The sequence below is a fragment of the Squalius cephalus genome, assembly GCF_949319135.1.
Source record: "Squalius cephalus genome assembly, chromosome: 16".
Classification (NCBI taxonomy): domain Eukaryota; kingdom Metazoa; phylum Chordata; class Actinopteri; order Cypriniformes; family Leuciscidae; genus Squalius; species Squalius cephalus.
This window is the reverse complement of record NC_137137.1, coordinates 31,299,451-31,320,766: the sequence shown is the minus strand read 5'-3', so window position 1 is coordinate 31,320,766 and position 21,316 is coordinate 31,299,451. Positions and strand designations below refer to the sequence as shown.

Here is a 21,316-nt window from a genome sequence, read left to right as displayed (position 1 = left end):
GCTACATATGACTGGTTTTGTGATCCAGGGTCGCAAATGCAGTGTAATGAAGTCATGCAAGTGGGGGGCCATTATCTGATCTGATACTGCATATATCATTCAAATGTCACAAAAACACAGATCTAAAGCTAACCGTTGGGCACAGTTGCAATCTCCTCACACAAGAATAGAAGTAGAACTTGTTTCTTAAAGATTAAAGGCCTGTCCATACGAAGTTAAAAAAAAATCCACACAAAAAAAGAAAAGAAAAACATGAAGTGCAAAAATGTGGTTCGTTTGAATGAATGCCTATTAATGCATTTGTTCAGAATGACATGAAGAAATATTTGTGGTTCTAATATCTCTTTTCAATTACACTGCGAATAAAGCTGACTACCCAGAAAGATTCACGCTTTTGGTCACATGCCCAAAGCCACTGCACTGTTTTTGAACAGTCGTGTTTGTATGAACAGGTCTTAAGAGGCTTTTTTTTCCTCTTCTGTACAATGTATCTGGTGTGTTAGATAAAGGTACCTTTGTGCACTGAGAAGCTCAGACAGCTCTTTGGCCCCCGATACCGTCTGGCCCACTGTGAGTCCGAGGGGCTTTCCTGACAAACCCACTGCACAGAAAAACAGGAATACAAGCGTAAACACCATGAGGTGGCCTGAGACACAGTCGGAGACACCTTTTTCAAATTGTACGTGGGATTATGTAGGCTATTACGAGATTTAATTATATAATGGCTTTACTGGAGAAGTACACTTACATTCAAAACTATGGGGTCAGTTAGTTGTTTTTGAAAAATGAATAACTTTTTTCAGCAAGCATGCATTAAATTGATCAAAAGCGACAGTAAAGACATATGTTGCAAAAGACTTGTATTTCAAATAAATGTTGTTCTTTTGAACTTTCTATTCCTTTCAAGAATCCTGGGGAAAAAAAGCCTTGATCACAGGACCAAATTAAAGTTAAATATATATTTATTGAAAACAGTTATTTTAAATTGTAATAATATTTCAAAATATTACTGTTTTCACTGAATGCCTTAGTGAGCATAAAATCTCCCCAAACCCAAACTTTTGAACGGTAGTGTCACTGCATCAACCAGCCCAACTAATAGGGTAATGATAGCCAGGTGCTTCATTCAACATGACACACTAAGACAAGTTACTGTTTTAGCATGTTGTGTGGATCTGATATCTAAACCTAGCTTATACAAGCATCAATGATGAACTCTTTCCCCGCCACTGACGGACATTTCCAGCTTTCCGTGTTTTCACTGTTATACGGTAGGAGGCGCTATAAGGCATCTTCTGAAAGAGTCCTGAATCTTTGAAGCTTTGGGGGTGTTGATGGACTCGATCTATCGATCTTTTGATCTGACGTAGTCTTTGACAAAAACAAGGTTCTATGTATACATGGAAACTTACAAAATATAGTGCAAATGCAGTGTAATGAAGTTATGCAAGTGTGGGGACATTATCTGATTCAACATGATATTGCATAAATCATGCAAATGTCACAACAACACAGATCTAAAGCTAACCATTCGGCAGGGTTGAAAGCAATCTTATCACACATCAAGTAGAACTTGTTTCTTCAAGATTAAAAGCCTGTCCATATAAAGTTGAAAAAATGCAACAACAACAAAAAATAAGTGCAACATTTTTGTTAATTTGAATGAATTACTTTGAATGAATATTAATGCATTTATTCAGAATGACATGAACATTCACATGCCATTAATGAAACAGCTTTTTGCTCAAATTGTTGCTTTAAAGAAACTTAAAAACATTCAAGTGTTGATAAAAAAAAAAAAGAATGCATTAAGCTAGAATAAAAAATAAAGTTTTTTGTTTAAAAGCAGAATGCCTTCTTCCTACAAGGCATGTTCATATATTTGTTCATACAAAAATATATTCTGGGGGCCATGAAACTTTTGTGAAAATGATCAAAAATGATAAAAAAATTTTTTTAATTGCTGGCAGGGAAAGAGTTAAAGAAATGGCTTAACAACAGGCTCACTCATAAAGCAAATTAAAGTAATCAATCTGGCTGAAAATTGCTTAAACGAAAACGTTCCTCCTTCCGCCTAAATGCATCAATATGTGGCACAGATCGTTTAATGAGCGGGTTGTGTTTTCAGTACCTTCCTGAGCAGTGGAGCCAGCGCTTCCTGACGCGTCTCCATGGGACACGATGGTCACTTTGATCTTGGCTCTTTTGGAGGCTTTGTTGGGAGTGGGACTGGGAGTTTGTCTTCTCTTGAGGTGGAGCCTCATTTCGTCTCGGTCCAAACCCTCCACCTGCTCACTGGGCACCGGCACTGAAACACATGATGCTGGGGGGTTAAGCTCCAACAGTCTCCTATAGTCTCAAGGTCACTCAGGGACTCACAAGGAGCCGATACAGTTAATATGAAATGCTGCAGAGGTCTATGGGTACAGATTAAGACGCTTGCAAAAGAGTCGGACCCAAAATTATTTTGACGTCAGCGTTTGGTTTGTGTGAAAGATGCTTTTTGAACTTAGGCGCACAGAAAGGAAACGCACTCAAGTCTGCTTGACAACAGGGGTAGGGTTAGGGGTGAGTACTAATAAATATGTAATTATAGTATGAAAATAACCTGTCCTTATTTGCAAAAGTGAACTGGAATTGATGATGTACAATTTAGCCATTACAGCATAATTTATTTCTCATTGCTATGGGGAAACAATGTTCACGTGAAATGATTCTGGTTTAATTACAATCAATGGATGATATATTGACACTAACAAGGCTGCGATTTCAGCTGAGAAGCTTGTGGTGAGAAATCCATACAAGCAAGTGCAACTGAACACACACACAAAAAAAAGAGTTTGGAAGAATAGTGTGGTAAAAAATGTAAAGCGATAGCAAATTCATTTAGTATGTAATCATGTAATTCTGCATCATCCTCAGTAGTGAGGCAAACTCTCTTGCTTTTTAGTCTATTATTAAAAAGCCAATAAATTCAATCTAATTAAATCTAATTTTAGCCCTGTGCATGGAATCAATGCTATTGACGTGAAATATCAGCGTTACCCAGGTGATGCGACGCTCATCGACTAAGCCTTGTAAAGTGGTGCTCAAAGTTAATTTCATTGTTTCATTCATGAATGAATCAGCATTTAAGCATATTAGTTTGATTAATGGTTTAATAATGACACTCATAACGACGGTCATAACGGTCCCTTGCCGCCACCTTCTGGCGTAACAATGTAACTGCACTGACTGGTAGCATGAGATTATGTTCAGTTTTAAAGCCTTGTAGGCTCTTTAATAAGTCAAAAGTATCCTAATATGGATAATGTTTTGTGCAAACTCAGATTTTAAAGGCCTATTAAAATGATGTATTAACATTAAAATAAATATTTGTTATGCTTATTTATTTGATTCTCAATTAAAACAAAAATTGCAACATTACTGTAAATAATATAACCAAGGCAATCTGGGATCTCAAAGCTGTCAATACAAGTTCCACTTCCAACTTTACTCAGCACAGAAAAACTTGACCGATGCCAATAATTAATATAATATAATATAATATAATATAATATAATATAATATAATATAATATAATATAATATAATATAATATAATATAATATAGGCCTAGGCAATGTATTGATCAAATAATACCTTGAATGTGTTGACGTGTGAAAAGGTAAACAATTCACTTACTCTGTTATTAAAACTATTAAGCAGGAAAAAATATACATTGATTTAAGATAGATTCAGCCAGGAAGAACATACATTTGCAAGCAGTCATTATTTGAAGCATTAACTATTGTTATTGCCTTTTGCAAACACAAAAGCTGGTGAAACATTAAAAGGGACGTTTGTGATACAGACAAGACAGACAACTTTAAAGAAAGACATGAAAGGGGCAGACAGACAAAAGAATGAAGGAAAAAGAGAGGGAGAGATACTTACCAAAGAGACATGAAGGGCTGCCAGGAGGAATGCTTTTCCTCACCAGCATATTATGTTTCATAAAAGCAGCGAACTGAGCTGTAGCGAACGGAAGACAAAGATGGAGAGAGTGAAGAAGGAAAGCACAGGGGATAGAAAAGACAGGAATCACACACAACATTACTGCTTGATGGGATCTGGGATTCTCCTCAATACAAGGATGATGTGACTACATATTCCCAGATAGTTAACTGTGTAGACCTTGTCATTTAACATGCACAGGCATCAGCAGAACAGCTCAGGGTTAAAAGAGGCCCATCAGGCTTAAACATGATTTAGTGTTCAAGTTATGCAGATACACATAAGACACGCTCTTCAAAAACAGCATGGAACAGCACACAGGGGTCATGAGACACATTTTTAACTACTGGGTCATTCCGTGTCAACTCAACCAGAGATTCCCGGCTTAAAATTTCCCCTGAGATTTGGAGCCAAATTAGAGGGGTGTAAAAATGACTTAAAGCATCATTATTTATTTTTACACAGAGATTGGTAGGTATGTTAGTAAAATCTGTTTATTTTAGCAATATTTGTTTCATTGAATGCTAACGGTGACCATTCAAAAATGGAAAAAAGCACTTTTTGTGTTTTTTTGCCTCAAGTTTGGACGCCTGTAACTCAAGAAGTATTAAATCTTAATAATATTCTTTTAGATTCTGGTTCTTAAACTTTCCTTTTGGCATCTTCATTTTAAAGGCCCTCGATGGTTCAATCCCAGAGATATGGAGATCTTAATGTGGCTCCATGAGTAAATTGGTCAATTGTACACATTGTCAGTGGTCAAAAACCAAATGTGGGTCACTTTGCACACAGCAGATACTTTTTTTTCTAGGAATATCTAAAGAATGTTCAAATTAGAAATGTATCTCATTTGTTTTTCTATCAGCTCAATTGCATAGAACACACCTGTATGAGTGCCATAAATATTATTTTTCTAAAGTTATCATGACTGTAAATCTAAAAGTATTCAAGATCTTTCTAGATTCTCATTCTTAAACTTTTCTTTGGAATACTTCTTGAGTTACAGGCATGCAAACTTGAGGCAAAAGTGCTTTTTGCCATTTTTGAACTGTCACTGTTGGCATATAATGCAACAAAGCGCCTGCTCTGTTTGAGGAAACTGAGTCACTTTCACATTGACAAATCCATCATGACCCTCTTTTACCATGCTTTTATTGAATCAGTTTTATCATTTGCGCTAGCAGCCTGGTTTGGGAACCTCTCTTTGAAAAATAAAAACTCACTTAACCAAATAGTAAAGTGGTCTAGCAGGCTGACTGGTGAGCCACAGCTTAATGTGGAGACCTTGTACATAAAACAGTTACAGCGCATAACTGGTTTAATCTTAAACGACAGTTCCCATCCATTGCACACAGAGTTTCAGCTTCTACCCTCTGGGTGTAGGTTTATAATCCCCAGGTGTAGAACAAAAAGACACAAAAACAGTTTTGTCCCTGCAGCCATTACACTGCGGAATAAGTCATAGCTATATTTTGCATAGGTGTTTACTTTGGTTTGATGTATGTATTCATTTACTCTGGACCAGTAAAAACTTTACTTGTTTTTAATTTTTATTTTTTTTATTGTTGCCATTTCCTAATTTTTACTGTCTTAAGTTGAATGATGTGTGATATGTGCTCCTTTGTTTTCCATATGCATGTATGAGGACTCTACTGCAAACAAAATCTAGCTTGAAATCTACAAAACCTAACTTGAATTTGATTTCTAAAGTCAACAGATTCAACTAATAGATCTACCAATCTCTGTGCAAAAATAAAATGATGATGCTGCCATCTTTCTAAAGTCATTTTAACAAATCTCAAGTGAAAAATTGTCTTCTACAAAACAGCGGATTATACTCAGTCAATATACATCCATGACATTTCATATTTTGGCTTTCATCACTATTTATCTTCGTCTTTCTACAGAAAAAAATACTAACCATCTAAAAATTGAGCCGGGGAAGTTTCCGAAATTTCTGATGAGACACGGAATGACCCTACTGGTTTTGTTACGAGTTATGTTACGTGCAGTTGTCTCCCACAAGGCGTAAATAATCTTAGCACTATTAATAACAACACAGACAAAATGTGAAAAAGCATCCTGCATGTAAGCTCTCTTAGGGTTCTGGGGCCGAATCTGTGAACTTGCACCTGGAAAGATACACACCTTGTGCTTGCTTGTGTGTGAGCACCGTTCCTGAGCGCTGCATGTGGGTCTTCAGAAGCTGTGTGGCAGTAATGAGACTGGATTTCTGAGCTGGAGAAAGCCCGACGGTCTTGGGTTTGGGACTGGCTGTAGGACTACTGCAGACACTGGACATATCCTGGAGGGGAAACAGTATTGATTTTCGATTAACTTAATCATCTACATGTACTGATTGGTTTTAGCCATATTATTATGCATTTCATTTTTCTATGTAGGTACAGATAAACCTTTTATATCTGCTGCTATAGAGTGCTGCACTGACAACGTATTTAAAGTTAGGTTCCCATGAGACAAATCCAATAATTTTTTTTTCCATTGGCTTTGGATATTGGATTATTGCAGAAAAGAAGTTCTGTGACTGACAAAATTCAGCGACTAACAAGATAATCTTCACAAATGAACGTTTATGTATTTTGAAGCCAATCGGCAGAAGCAAAAAGCTAAACGTAAGCTATAAACGAACTACACTACAGTCACGTGACTTCAATAAAATGTGAAAAAATCTTAAGCTTGTGTTAACCACAGACCTTATCTCAGCACTCTATATCCTACGTTTGAGCATTTTTTTGTCTTGCCTCTGAACCAGATGGGGAGATGGGTACCCTCACAGCAGGTGAAGAGGGTCGTGACCTCTCAAGGTCAAAGGGCAGCTCACGGCGTGGTTTCTTCTTCTTCTCGGCATCCAAATCTCGTGTTTCACCAGAGCCATGACCATGACTCTCAGCACGGGTCAAAACACCTGTCAGAAAATCAACTATCTCGTCCTAAAAAAAGGGGGAAAAAAAGATTAAGGCTAAAGAATAAAGAGGTCACACAAGACAGAGCTTTATGCATTTATCAGAGCTAACGTTTAAGGTCAGCTTCCCCTAAAAGTAGACTTTGTCTTGAGCTGGACTTCAGTCTCTCCCTGAATGTCTTAAGAAACCCCTCTCAAGGAAGTGATTTTAAGTCATGCTTCACTGACTTTGCCTTTAAATGATCATGATGTGGGGAACATAAGTTAAAAGTACTGACTTGAATGCAGCGATCCACCATGGTCTGGGTCAGGCCTTCTGTCTTCATCTTAGTGGAGTTGATCCTGTAAACAAAGCCGAGTGTTTTTGTCTATACAGAGGGATTCCCCAGAAACACACATGAATGTCCGAAGACACAAACCTCAAGTTGTCATCTGCCCCTCCGACAACTACCATGCTGTTATCAGCTCGAATCTTTTCCCTGAACTCCTCCATGTTCTCAGGACTGCACTGTAGTGCGTTCTGACCAACCACAAACAGCACAGGAGTCTTCATGTCCAACAGCGGATCATCCACATCCTGACAAACACAATACAAACATTACATTTCAGCCAGCAACTTCAAAAGTATCTGCTAAATGATTTCATGAAGCTCATCATGACAAAGAGTGGTTTACACTGAGTGAGAATCTATGGACTGTTTCCTCTTACCCCTCGTGGCCCACTGACAGTTTGCAGAGGGAAACCCAAACACACAACAGCAGTCATGTACTCCATAAGGGAAACCTGGACGCAAAAATACACATCTATCATCAGTTCACAGCCAGCCACAGACAAGACATTAAAAAACTGTTGTTGAGAGAGAGACTTACATGACAAGAGATCAAAGACCCCAAATTCCAGCCCACCAAGATGATCGGTTTATGGGGAAAGTGACTATGAACCTAGAGAGCAAATACATACAATTTACCTTCAAATATACTTATCAAAAAAATTAATCAATTTTATTCCCTGTCATCACCAAAGATTAATCTCCATGGCAAGAACATGATCATTTAACAATACAAATGATAAACAAAAACTTGAAGCACTTTAGAAACTACACAAGTTTCTACTATCTACTATCTTAATTTGATACTTTTTAAATTTTTCAATTAAAATAATAATAAAAAAAATCCTGTTGAGTCCTTCTTAAAAACATTTTTAAAAACTTTCTAAAAATCAAATGTTTTCCCAAGTGATATTAAAAGAAGAAAATTCTATTAAAATGTGACTCATTTTATTACAAATGATACTAAAAATAAACATATTAAACAGCATTATATGAAATATGTCTAGAAACTATGGACTGTTTTTAATACTAGACATATTTCATATAATGCTGTTTAATATGCGTTTAGTTTTAGTATCTTTTGTAATAAAATGAGTGGACATATTCTGCTATGTAAACATATTTTTCACACTTCACAAACTGTGGCATGTGTCCAAATAATTTTCTGTGGTACTTGACATCATGCCACAAATAAATGCTCTCCATAGACATTTATTTGTACAAACAATCAAGTAATATAAGAATACACCTTTAATTTCTTATAAGACCAAGATAATCACAAATTGCTAACATCATATGGAATTGGGATATCTGAATGGACATTCAATATAACAAAACAATAATAATTTATTTTACACAACTGTAAAATTACAATGCTAATATTTACGGCTGTCCGATACACAAAAATCGCATCCCTGATTTTTCTTTTCCTGTAAAGCAAAAGTGTCATTTTCTAGCTAGCGCTGTGTGTCGTTTCGTACCTCAATGACCTTTCCTCTGACTGTGCCGATCATGTGCTCTAAACACTGCGTGATTCCGATGTTGGCTCCACTGCCCACATGAACGTTTATGGGAATGACCTGAATCACAAAATATAGACTTTAAAAAGTGCAGTTTTATTTGAATCAGAAACTGAAGGGACTCTATAAATGATGATAGATGTTAAATTTAATGCAATAGTTGATTCACAAAATGCCGTTACTCTCAATGTAACCAAGCCAACATCAGAAATGATTGTGGAGAACACTAAAATCAAAGTGTTTCGCTTATGATTTTGCATACCTTCCCTAGACAGGAGAGCTGAGATTGCCAGAATCTCATTCGCCGAGAGGTGGAGAAGGCAGGGTTGGTTGGCCCTGATGGAGCTAACAGGATCAGTGGAGATCCAGGAAGTTTACTCTGAAAATAAAAACATTTAATTCAGATTTGATTCAGACAGCAATCAAGATGTCCATCAGGAGACCATCACCAGACATTTTCTGTAAAAGACCTTTTTATTATAGAAATATGACCACAACCAAATCTCTCTCATTCTCAATAGGAATGAATAAACCATCAAAATAAAGCCTGGTACGTACTGGTTTGTTATGTGAGAGTACACCCACAGCAGGGTCCCACGGGCGTTTAAGGAGCAGGGAAAGAGCCTCAGCCCCTGCAGCTCCTGTTTTTACAGAGGATGACAGCAGCATCCGGTCAATCAGGGATGGTACCTAAAAGAAAAGAATAAAAACAGTCTCCTGTAACCTCCTGCTATGGACTCTAAACACACAGTGGTATGATAATAAGATATCCCACCTTGCTTTTGAGTGTTTGCAGTACATCAAGGTAAGCCGCCAGCATAGCAAGACTCAAAGACTCCACAAGTGTGCTATGCAGCCACTGTGTCAGCTTTATGTCCCAGCTGACACTGGACAGAGCGTGGCGTACCTTATGAGCACATTTATCCACAGCTATCCTGCGTAAGACAGGTTCATTACAGGCCTGTGGAGACCAGAGACACAGAGACTGAGAGAGAGCACGACCTGACAACTTTCACAGAACTATTTCTCTCTAATAGACTGTCACTAGACTAGATATGCATCAATTAAAAAAAAGTAAACTGTCAAACTGGTGGGTTGTGTTGATTGGTTAGTGAACAGCAGGGAGAAAACACTGCTAAAATGCAAATAATAAAATCTAACAATATAGTTATGATAAAAACAGATAGGCTTATCTTTAAAAGGCACACTCATCAGTGATATAAAAGGTGACAAACACGTGACCCCTCTGGGGCGGGGTCCAAATTACTGCCGATTACCGCATTAGGATAAAGAGGGAAGAGTCAATCTAAATTCTCTCTAGACTGATTATCATTACAAATTTGGGAAGATGTTAAAGGGATAGTTCACCCAAAAATGAAAATTCTATCATCGTTTACTCACCCTGAAGTTGTTCCAAACCTGTATGAGTTTCTTTGTTCTGCTGAACACAAAGGAAGATATTTGGAAGAATGTTTGTAACCAAAAAGATCTCGGTCCCCATTGACTACCATAGTATATATTTTTTCCTACTATGGAAGTCAATGGGGAACGAGATCTGTTTGGTTACAAACATTCTTCCAAATATCTTCCTTTGTGTTCAGCAGAACAAAGAAACTCATACAGGTTTGGAACAACTTGAGGGTGAGTAAATGATGACAGAATTTTCATTTTTGGGTGAACTATGCCTTTAAGTGACCCAACCTTACAGCACATGCAGAGAGGGAGATCATGTGGTGCAGCAGAGCCACTCAAAGTCACTGAAAACACCAGAATATTAACTGCCAATTTCAAAAACTTATCATATTTACACAAATCACACAAATGACCAAATTTGGGATCAAAACGGTGATTTTTGTTGAAAGGTGACAAGTTTGCATCTCTGTGTGATTATGGGGCCTTTAGTCCAAACTGATGTTGTTCCAAACCTTTATGATTTTCATTTCTACAATGGAGAACAAAAGAAGATATTTTGAGAAATGTCTGTTTTTGTTTTGGTTTTTTTTTCTTCCATACAATCAAAGTCAATGGTAACCAAAACCGTGTGGTTTCCAAACTGCTTAAAAATATCTTCTTTTATACTCTGCAGAAGACAGAAAATTACACAGGTTTGGAATGACATAAAGCTGAGTAAACGATGGAAGAATTTTACTTTTTGGGTGAACTATAGTATCACTTTAAGAAACATTGGCATAAATTATTGCTCAGTGCTAAGCCTTGTGATATATATATATAGATATATATATAGTAGGATGAAGCAGTATGCAAGTCTAAGACTACTATCCTCTGTCAGTGATGATACTACTGTGAGCATCTTTAAGAAACAGCATCTCATGGATTTGACTGATTATAAAACAGAGCTTGCAAGATAAACCCAGTTTTGAAAACTCACACCATCATTGGCCAGTCTGCCGAGTCTTTCTGCCTGTAGGGCTTTTAATACTTTATTGAAGAGCTTGTTCTGAGCCAATGACCAGCCAGCCCTAAAAGAGAACAGAACAGAACAAAAACAGTCATATCAGCAATCTCTCAAACATGACCATGCAAAAAGAAAAAGTTTTCTTTGAACACGGAAATCTCTTGCAACAGTTAGACGGTATAAAAACTAAAGAACTTGAGATCTGTGTTGCTGAAAGACCCTACAAAAATATGAACATCCTCGTTCTCAAACTGTGATGTTGTAATTAACTGAGAGTAGTTTTTCTTACTTGTTGATGTGTTCTTCCCAATCATCGGGAGGAGGTGGTCCATCAGCGACGGTTCGTGCAAACAGAACGTGCCGTTCACATTCGTTCATCACACTACGAGCTTTCTGATTGTCATAGAGGGGCATTGGAGTGGGTTTGACCGTCTCTACATCAATGGAAATGTCCGAATCACTGTAGTGGACAACATCACAACCAATTATACATTTTATGACGTGATATACGTTTACTGATAAATAGGTAACTAGCTTTGAAATGTCTAGGGCCTTATGATTTCAGTTAAACCTCTATTGTGCAGCACCTCGTTTGCTCGAAAACAAAAGGATTTTTTTTTAGGACTGTCACCAGCGATTATTTTGGCAATCGAGTAATCAGTCGATTATTTTGACGATTAATCAGTAATCAGATTTTTTTTTTGTAGTAATAAAAATAGACCTAAGCAAACAATGGCCTTTAAAACGACTACTATACATATATTATATGACATATTGAAGCATTCCCCTGTGTTGGCGTAGGTTTATAACTTCTTTACATTAAAACTTTGATGAAATAGCGCATATTGCGTTTCCAGATTAATGTTATAACAAGCGACCCAAACTGACAGCACACAGAGATGGAGTTTGAGACGCACTTCACTTGTGTCAATGATAACAGTTCATGTGGAGCAGCATTCACTGTGAACGGAGCCGCTCTGAGACACACGTAACCTACACGCATGCAAATAATTAAAGCGTATATATATTAAACCCACAGGGCATAGAATTATTCAACTGAATCGCAGTCTTTGTGAAATCACAATAGCACTATGCTATAGAATAGTTTTTAAAAGGTTTTAAGACATTGAGCAGCCTTAGAAAATGGTTTAATGATGCAGTTCATGGATTCACGTCCGTGTAATTAAAACTTATAGGATTTTGCCAGTTCATTGACACGAGTAAATTGCAATCGAGGTTCTTTTAAAAATAGAGTACTCGAATTTAATCGAGGAATCATGACAGCCCTAGAATTAAAAAAAATAAATAATTATATTTTAAAATATTCATGAAATTGTTTTATGCCTTAATTTGATTACAAATATTTCTGGAAAAATTATAATAACAGAAAAACTGAATTTCAGAAAAGAAAAGAAAAATTAGAGCCCGAAATGTCTAAATAATAACAATCTGATGCACAGTTGATGTCACTGTCACAAGCCAGTGATGTAACATTTGTTTCAGGCAATCCGATCACAAGCGGACAGTGCTGAACCATTAACAGTCACATTTGACCTCAAGAAGAACTAGGCTATCTGAGATGTACCCGTAACCGATGTCTATTCCAGTGTAAACAAGGTAAAAGAGTGCTTCGGTGCTTCTGACTAGGGATGTGCAAGGCTAGTCAACTAAACGGTACAGCTGCTACTAGTCGACACTGACAACAATACAAAAGATTTTATCGTTCAAATTACTGTCGTTTTAATGATATGGTGAAGAGCAGGGCACGAGCCATCAAGCCGGTGGCACGAGTGTAAATGAACGTCAGTGCGCGCTGCACCAGTCTGGACTCTGGAGTCCCAGGAGTTTTGAAGGATAACGCCCGTTTCACACATGCTCCGTGTGCAGTGCGTATGCGGTGCAGGAGCAGGAGCAGGAGCAGGAGCAGCAATAGTGCTTTCACATTTGCTGCGTTTGCAGCGAGTAACTGATCCACGGCTGTACCACAAACACATACTCACTATTTGTATTTCAAATCCAGAAGTTATCAGCAGCTTTTATTTAAAAAAAGCTTTTTGTCAGCATTGCGATTCTCTTTGTACACATATACACTCGTTAATAGACGTATTCACGTTTGAACACAATTTAAACAACGTATTATTCAATGCATTACTTATATATAATTATATATTAAGTTTTTCAAGCAAGTGGTAAATTATTTAACCATGTACTTATATTAAAATCGCATACATTTTAAATTAAAACTTAAAATTGACAAAAACAGCAGACTCATACCCTTTCTTTTGCATAATTAAAATCTTTATACAATAAATATTGCATGTCACAAAGAACTTGTTTTTCCACCTCAACGAATGAGACGAGTGTTGTTCATTATGTCGCTGTGATGAAGTAAATTGTAGTTTTCCTTGCTTTACCTTCTATTTTTGACTGTGAAAAATAGAAGTATTTAATTAAATGCATTTATGGTGAGATTACTACATTTTATGTAATTAAATGCATTTATTGTGAAATTACTACATTTTCAGGTCAATCTGTGTTCATTTTGACCTCGAAACATGCGCTGTCACTTTAATTCAGCGTTTGCAGCACAGCAGAAATAGACTCGGTGCGGAAACGATCACTGCACTGCTGTATACGCACTGCACCTGGAACGGATCGACGGACTGCAACCACGTGCTGTGTGTAAGCTCTAACCTGTTAACATGGGTGCGGAAAAAAATACGCACCACATACGCACTGCAAACGGAGTATGTGTGAAACGGGCGTAAGAGGAGGAGTGACGACAGCGGAAGACGAGAGAAAACCAGGCTTGGGACATTTAAAGCTGCAGTCGGCAAGTCTGGCAGATTGGGTCGACTTAGCCAAAATTTTGAATGTTTACAACTCTCATACCCCTCCCCCACTACCAGCGAGCACCCTCCCATCGAGGTCGTGTTCGTCAGTGTGTGTGCACCAGATTTTCTGTGAACGCGTCCGTCTCTTCAGCATCGATCAACACCATGGACTCAGAGGTAGGCCGCCCTGGCTAATCTATCCATAGATAGCAATAACCGAGGAATTGGAAGCTTGTTAGTAGATTTTCTCTCCGCCATCACGCTTCGTACAATCTTCAGGCGAACTGCAGGCGTGTCGTGTGCATGTGATATTGTAACGTGCGCGAGGGAGGGGGGATCTGTGGCGTGTGCACGACCTGTGATTGACAGTCAGATCTCACACCCCCCTGCACTGATTGGACCCGATGATCCGGGAGCGGTGGATTTTTGCAAAACAAATAACACGCTCCAGGTGGAGTTAGAAGCTCGGGTTTTTTTCTAAAACCACCTTATTTATGTTGTTCTGTCGGATTAGTGTCGATTTCACTGAATATGATCAAAAAAATGTTGCCGACGGCAGCTTTAAGTTGGGACATTAAGTCAGCTATGAAGCACCTGCCGTTTATGTTCGTTTTATTTCTTTTAAAACTTCAGTTTACCGTTCACCGGTTCCCCATTCTTCCCTGTGCCTTGAACTTTGTTACATTTATATTTAAAAGCATTTTAAATAAAACATTAAAATAAAACATTTGAAAAAAATAATACCTTAAGAGGTCTGGCCTAATCTTTTTATTTGACCTCACATGCGTTTTCTTCGTGTCAGTCACGGAGAGCACAGAAATGACCAAAAGACAATCGAGGTGCGGGAGTATTTTATAAAACGGAAATGTTTTATGTAAGCTGTGCCATTTCAAACTGGCACAATTCCACTAGAGCCATGCGTAACCATATTCAGGACATGCAAGAAAATGCCCATCATGTATTTACTTCAACTCTGAAAAAATAACTAATAAATAAAAAGAATAAATAATAATAAATAAATAAGTGTGGGACGTTCAACTGCATTTATTATGGGATCTGACTCTTTGATTCATAGATTAAGTGCTCAAATGGATCATATATACACACAAGTCTTTAAAGGGTTTCTTACTTTTAGACTAGTCGACGTCTCGGTTACAAAACTTCAGATTTAACGACTGTCAAATTAATTACTTCTGGCAATCTTCTAGAAGAGAATACTCACACAGAGGGGTCGGGCTGCCGTCGAGGCGTGACGAACAGCATGCGGGTGGGCCGGGCACTGCTGGCATCCGGGTGGGCGTTCCAGGGTTTGGCATAGCTGTGGTCGAGGAACACGAGGTCCAACTCGCGCTCATGAACCGACAGCTGGAAGAGCAGGGACGTTCCCATCCTTCGGGCCGACGTCTGGAAGTCTCTCTCTCCTCCAGGGCGGAACATGGTCCTCTAGCCCCACACGGAGGCTCTGCGGTTCCCGCAAAAAAGGGACGCTTGCACCGTAAACATGAACCCTTGAATTAAACAACCTATCAGTATCAAGCATGCTGTTAAACAGAACACTTGGGTCATGCCGTGTCAACTCAACCAGAGGTCCCCGGATAAAAACATTTATTTCGATTTTTTTTCTCTAGTGAGAGAAATACATAAATAAAGATGGAAGACGAAATATTAAATGTCATGAATGTACATTGACTGAGTAATCTGCTGTTTTGTAGAGGAGGGTTAAAATTACAATTTTCACCTGAGAATAAGAGCTAAATTACAGGAGGTAAAAATGACTTTAGAAACGTAGCATGGCAGCATCATTATTTTATTTTTACAGACATTGGTAGGTCTATTAGTCAAATCTGTTTATTTTAGCCATCTTTGTTGCATTATATACCAACGGTGACAGTTAAAAATGGGAAAAAGCACTTTTTTTTTGCTCATCTGTAACTCAAAAATTATTAAAGATGTCTTAATATCCTCTTAGATTCTGGTTTTTAATTAATTTTTTTTAATATAATAAACATTTCAAAAAACACACTTTGCACACAGTTGATACTTGTTGCATTTAAAGGGGGAATGTCTGAAGAATAAATTTGGCTCCAAATCTCAGGTGAAAATTGTCATTTTGACCCCCTCGACAAAATAGTGAATTACTCCGTCAATATACATTCATGACATTTCATACTTTGTCTTTCATGACTATTTATGTTTGTCTTTCTTCGAGAAAATAAATCTTAACAAAATCAAAAATTTGAGACGGAAAAGTTTCCGAAATTTAGTTGATTTGACATGGAATGACCAATTTGCACTCATGTGATGTGGTTAGTGAAATCTGAACTTTATCAAATGACACTGTATTAACAATGAAGAAAAATATGATCATGTCAAATTTTGTAGGTTATACAATTTGTAGGGGACCCTGCCTCTTAAACGTCAAGAAAGCCTCATAAGCTGTTGCAACCACTAAAATGCTGCACATATATACAACATACGGAGAAGGACGGTGTTGCAGTGCTTAGCTTAGTTAAATTACGTCAAATGTTAATTTAATGTAACAGTTTCAGTTGGTGGCTGACGCGCGAGCATGAGTGGCAACGCCAGTCGCGAAGCTTCACGCATGGGCGTGTTTAGGGCCCGCGCCACACAGTCAGTCACATTCATGCCAGTTTGATACAGTTGAGCTTTTAAATCGCAATAATCTACCTAAAATATCCCCTGTGTTACTTGACCAATGAAGCAATACGTAGAACACCCTCAACTGTTTACGTTTCGGCATTACGGTGTTATATTATGGTCTGGTAGGCTCTTAGCTTTGAGGCTAACTCAATACACAATACTCACTGTCCGCTATCAGGCTCCTTTCATGTCATTTCGGTCCAAAGGACGATCTTCGGAATCTCCTGCAAATAATACTGAGGAACTCGGGATCATGAGACGAGGAAACAATCAACTCCAATCCACTCTAATAAAGATTTAGCTACAGACGACTGTCTTTTGTTGTACTACCGCGCCACAGCGGCTCAACGGAAAACCCGGACTGGAGTGCAGTCGGCGTCAGTGTAGCTGTCGGGACTGCGAGAAACCCGGACTGGAGTACAGTCGGCGTCAGTGTAGCTGTTGGGACTAGGAGAAACCCGGACTGGAGTTCATGTGGGCGTCAGTGTAGATGTTGGGACTGCGAGAAACACGGACTGGAGATCAGTCGGCGTCAGTGTATCTGTTGGGACTGCGAGAAACCCGGACTGGAGTTCAGTCGGCGTCAGTGTAGATGTTGGGACTGCGAGAAACACGGACTGGAGATCAGTCGGCGTTAGTGTATCTGTCGGGACTGCGAGAAACCCGGACTGGAGTTCAGTCGGCGTCAGTGTAGCTGTTGAGACTGCGAGAAACCCGGACTGAGAATCCTCTCCCACAAATTAGTTATTCTAAGATACTGAAAAATAAAACTATAACATTCATTTCCCTAGTTATTTTGTAAAATATCTCCTAGTATAAATTGCATTTTTATTTATTTTTTATTTTTCATTAGAATCCTTCTTTCAGGCTCGTATTTCTGACAGTATAGCATAACATGTTCCTTCTTGCTCACAAAATTCACACCTTCCCATATCATGTTTACCCATTTTATAAAGTGTACTGTTTAGTCGTATATGTCCAAATCTCATCCTTGATATTATTATCTCATCTCTCCTGTTTTTTTCCTGCACTTCTCATCTCTCCCAGTTTCCTTTGAATTCTGTAAAACCATCAACCTTTCTTCTCCATATCCCATTGTTTCTGCCACCTTACCTTCAACCTTTCCTTAAAGCCCTGTTGGGAAAAAGAGAGGAGGAAAATGAAAAGCTTCAGATGGACAGTAATACAGAAAGCAACAGAACTTAAAGTTAATCAGTTAAAAGTTAATCCAACTATAACGCAACCAGTAATAAAACCTTGATTACTTTCAGACACCACAGTAGATTTTACATTGTTAGAAAAAAAATTAAAAAATAAAACATGGATAAGGAGTGTAATTCATGTAATGTGCAGACATATATTAATGAGTACCACAGCTATGTTCAGATCTACACAGACGCATCAAAGAGTATAGACAATAAGACAGGAGTTTCTTTTCCAGAGTTTCAGTTATCAATAAGGAAAAGGATCAGTAATGAGTTATGTTTATACAGAGAAAATCATTGCACTATTATATTAGCAACACAGTGGATAGAGGAGATCAAGATCTTTAAAATCAGTTGTTTGTTCAGACTCAATTTCATCAATTGGTTAGCTTACAATACAGTCATTTGTAAAGTAGACCAGACATTTTAATAGAAATACAGCAAACATTATACAGAACAGAAGTCAAATGATGGGACTTACAGTGATATTTTTATGGGTACCCACACACATTGGTATCCAAGGAAATGAAATGGCAGATAAGGCAGCAAAAGAAGCCATAAAAAACAACGACATTAACATAAGTGTTAGTATAAGAATGAAATCAAGAGTATTATTAAAGTGTCTTGTGTTGGATGCTCTATAATGGCCTTGTAAATCAGCCCAATAATTCAGTGATAACTGTATCCTTCTCATTTTGACATTTCCCCCATTTCTACCTGTAGTGCTATAATTGGTGTAGTATTTATAGCTTCTGTACATAGTCTCAGTACCTGATGCTGTATACTGTCTAACTTTCTAAGAGACGTATCTGCTGCTGATCCATTCACCACACAACCGTAATCTAATACAGATCTAATCACCCCTAATTCTTACATTTGTCCAATATTTTCTGGACATGCATCGCCCATGTAATTCTTTCGTCAAACCACAACCCTAAAAACTTAAAATGTTTCACTCTTTCCAGTTCTTGATTATATAATTTTACCTCACCTCCAATTTCTTTCCTTGTAAAAAACATTATCTTTGTCTTGTCAACTGAGAATTGAAAACCCCATCTATATGACCATTCTTCAACTATTGTAATAGCCTCCTGTAATTTTTTACAATAAAATCAATGTTCCATCCCCTTTTCGAGATTGCCCCATCATCAGCAAAAAGTGAGAACCCCATCCCATTCTCCAAATCCTCAAATACATCATTTATCATTATAGAAAATAACAAAGGACTCACTATACTTCCTTGTGGAGTTTTCGATCATAAACTTTTCTGAATAACTGTTTCCTATTCTAACTTGTATTGCTCTCCCTAATTAAAAAATCCTTGATCCATCTATACATTTGACCTTTAATACTGCCTAATTTGATTAACAGCCCTTCTCTCCACATCATGTCGTATGCTTTCTCTATATCAAAGAAAACTGCCACTACACTCTCTCTATTTATTCGTGCTTTTCTTATTTCGTGTTCTAGACACACAGCTGGATCCATGGTATTTTATGATATTTGGATAAATATTTATTATTTATTGTCAAAGCAAATGGTCTATAATTACCTGGATTTGTGCAATCTTTCCCTGGTTTGCGTATTGGAACTATTACCGCCTCCTTCCAACTTTGTGGTAATTTTCCTTCCTCCCAAATTTTATTGTACATTTTTAATAAAACATCGGATGATTCACTGAGATGATTTATCATTATATAGCATATCTGATCCATGCCTGGAGCTGATTTCTTGGTTTTTCTGAGAGAGAGATTTAACTCTGTCTTCGTAAATGGCATATTTAATTGGTCATAGTGTATTCCTCTTTCTGTATTAGCTCTTTATACTTCTCTTACGTACTTTCCCTTCCTCTTATTCCCTCTTCACTAATCTTGCTTGAGTTATGAAGTTTAACAAAAATTTTCACCAGCATTTCTGCTTTCTCCTCATCTCTTACAGCTGTTGTTTCTCCATCCCTTAATATTGGATACCCAAATTCTCTTTTTATCCCATTCATTCTTTTTATCATTCCCCATATTTGATTAATTTCTGTTTCCCTTTCCACTGTGTTACAAAATTTCCTCCAAAAATCCTTCTTTGTATTTTTAATGATTCTCCTTGCTTGCTTACATTTTTATATTCAATAAAATTCTGAAGTTTATGTCACCGCCGTAGACTCCGAAAAAATGACGCAAGAACTGCTCCAAGAAGCCGGCCCACGCGCGCCTCTCAGGAAGTCCTGGGCTTCACACTGCCACAGTGTTACCACTATAAACAACGCCTTTGAAGATGTTGGTGACCCTTGTTAAAATTATTTTCCAAGTAAAAGAAAAAAAAGTATTCTGGTGCTTTGTTTTTGATATATTTTTCATATGGTACATATTATTACTATATGCTTCTTTTAGTACCGGTATATTTGGATTTCACTAAAATGTAGCTATTAATAATGAGCTATCCATTGGTTTAGCTAAAATGTTGGATGAGTAGGCTACTTTGCTTTATTTAAAATCGTGGTCTGGCATTTGTTTTCATTTTTGTGCCTGTAATAGGTTCTAGGTCTGACTGACATCATTTATATGGGTCTAGAGACTCTAGACCTATTTATGTAAATTAATTTCATACATATTTATGAAATTAATGGCTATAACAATTCACAACAATTGTTTAAAAAACATTTTTGTGGAAAAGTATACCAAAAAAAATTTTTTCCCTAAGAGATCATTGACTAACTTGAAATAAAACATTTGCTTTTATAGTTATATTTATTTATTTATTTCAAGTTATATTTATTAATCTGCTAGCTACTAGTGTTACCACCTCATTTCCATGACACCATGATGGTGCTAGATAGTAATTTCACAGTAGAGAATAATTACCACATTGGTATTTACAGTGAATGGTACTCATAAAATACTGTGGTACTTTTTGTTAGTGTGTGACTTAAAATCTGCTTTGGTGAATGAATAAATTAAACTGATTCTCTTGATCTAGACATCCATGACTCATCTTTATATCCCGAGGTAGAGTTCTCAACGGGCCTGAAAATTACAACCCGACCCGACCCGGCCCGTGGCTTTTAAAGCCCGGACCCGATGTAACCCGACACAAAAACATGAATTATCTGCCCGAACCCGGCCCGCGGCCCGACGCCGCGTCGGATTTTTTTTTCTCTCATACACGTATTATCATGACCAGCAGATGGGAATTCAAATCAACCTTTAATGTTCATGCCTTTTAACAATACAAACAACTGAAACAATAAACTTTAAATATATAAATAGGCTGTAGTAGCGACGGTGAATTCACCTGCGGCAAGTTTACTTCTCACCAACTCCATCTTCTCCAGACTAAAGGCGTGCACGCAGCGGCGTCAGGTCTGCCGCCGCCCCTCTCCATGATGCACGTTACACGCAGCAGCAAGACTTTCTTTACGGTGAACAGCAGCGATGATTAAT

The 21,316-nt window shown here is 37.7% G+C and overlaps 1 protein-coding gene across 2 annotated transcripts in view; it reads right to left on the bottom strand.

Annotated features, from left to right (window-relative positions):
* Positions 1-17,026, bottom strand: part of kansl3 (KAT8 regulatory NSL complex subunit 3) — a 31,538-nt gene extending 14,512 nt beyond the window's left edge. The window contains exons 1-17 of one of the 2 annotated variants that reach the window (XM_079897075.1): positions 16,843-17,026; positions 15,239-15,524; positions 11,472-11,642; positions 11,156-11,246; positions 9,542-9,727; positions 9,325-9,456; positions 9,029-9,145; positions 8,728-8,826; positions 7,788-7,859; positions 7,627-7,701; positions 7,338-7,495; positions 7,197-7,260; positions 6,758-6,946; positions 6,144-6,300; positions 3,936-4,013; positions 2,132-2,308; positions 514-601 (exon numbers count right to left, since the gene is read on the bottom strand). In XM_079897075.1, the coding sequence (XP_079753201.1) occupies positions 514-601; positions 2,132-2,308; positions 3,936-4,013; positions 6,144-6,300; positions 6,758-6,946; positions 7,197-7,260; positions 7,338-7,495; positions 7,627-7,701; positions 7,788-7,859; positions 8,728-8,826; positions 9,029-9,145; positions 9,325-9,456; positions 9,542-9,727; positions 11,156-11,246; positions 11,472-11,642; positions 15,239-15,453 (2,069 nt within the window). In that variant the 5' untranslated portion in view covers positions 15,454-15,524; positions 16,843-17,026. The remainder of the gene's footprint in view (positions 1-513; positions 602-2,131; positions 2,309-3,935; positions 4,014-6,143; positions 6,301-6,757; positions 6,947-7,196; positions 7,261-7,337; positions 7,496-7,626; positions 7,702-7,787; positions 7,860-8,727; positions 8,827-9,028; positions 9,146-9,324; positions 9,457-9,541; positions 9,728-11,155; positions 11,247-11,471; positions 11,643-15,238; positions 15,525-16,842) is intronic. The other variant, XM_079897076.1, reaches the window with a different exon arrangement.
* Between the last annotated feature and the right edge of the window lie 4,290 nt (positions 17,027-21,316).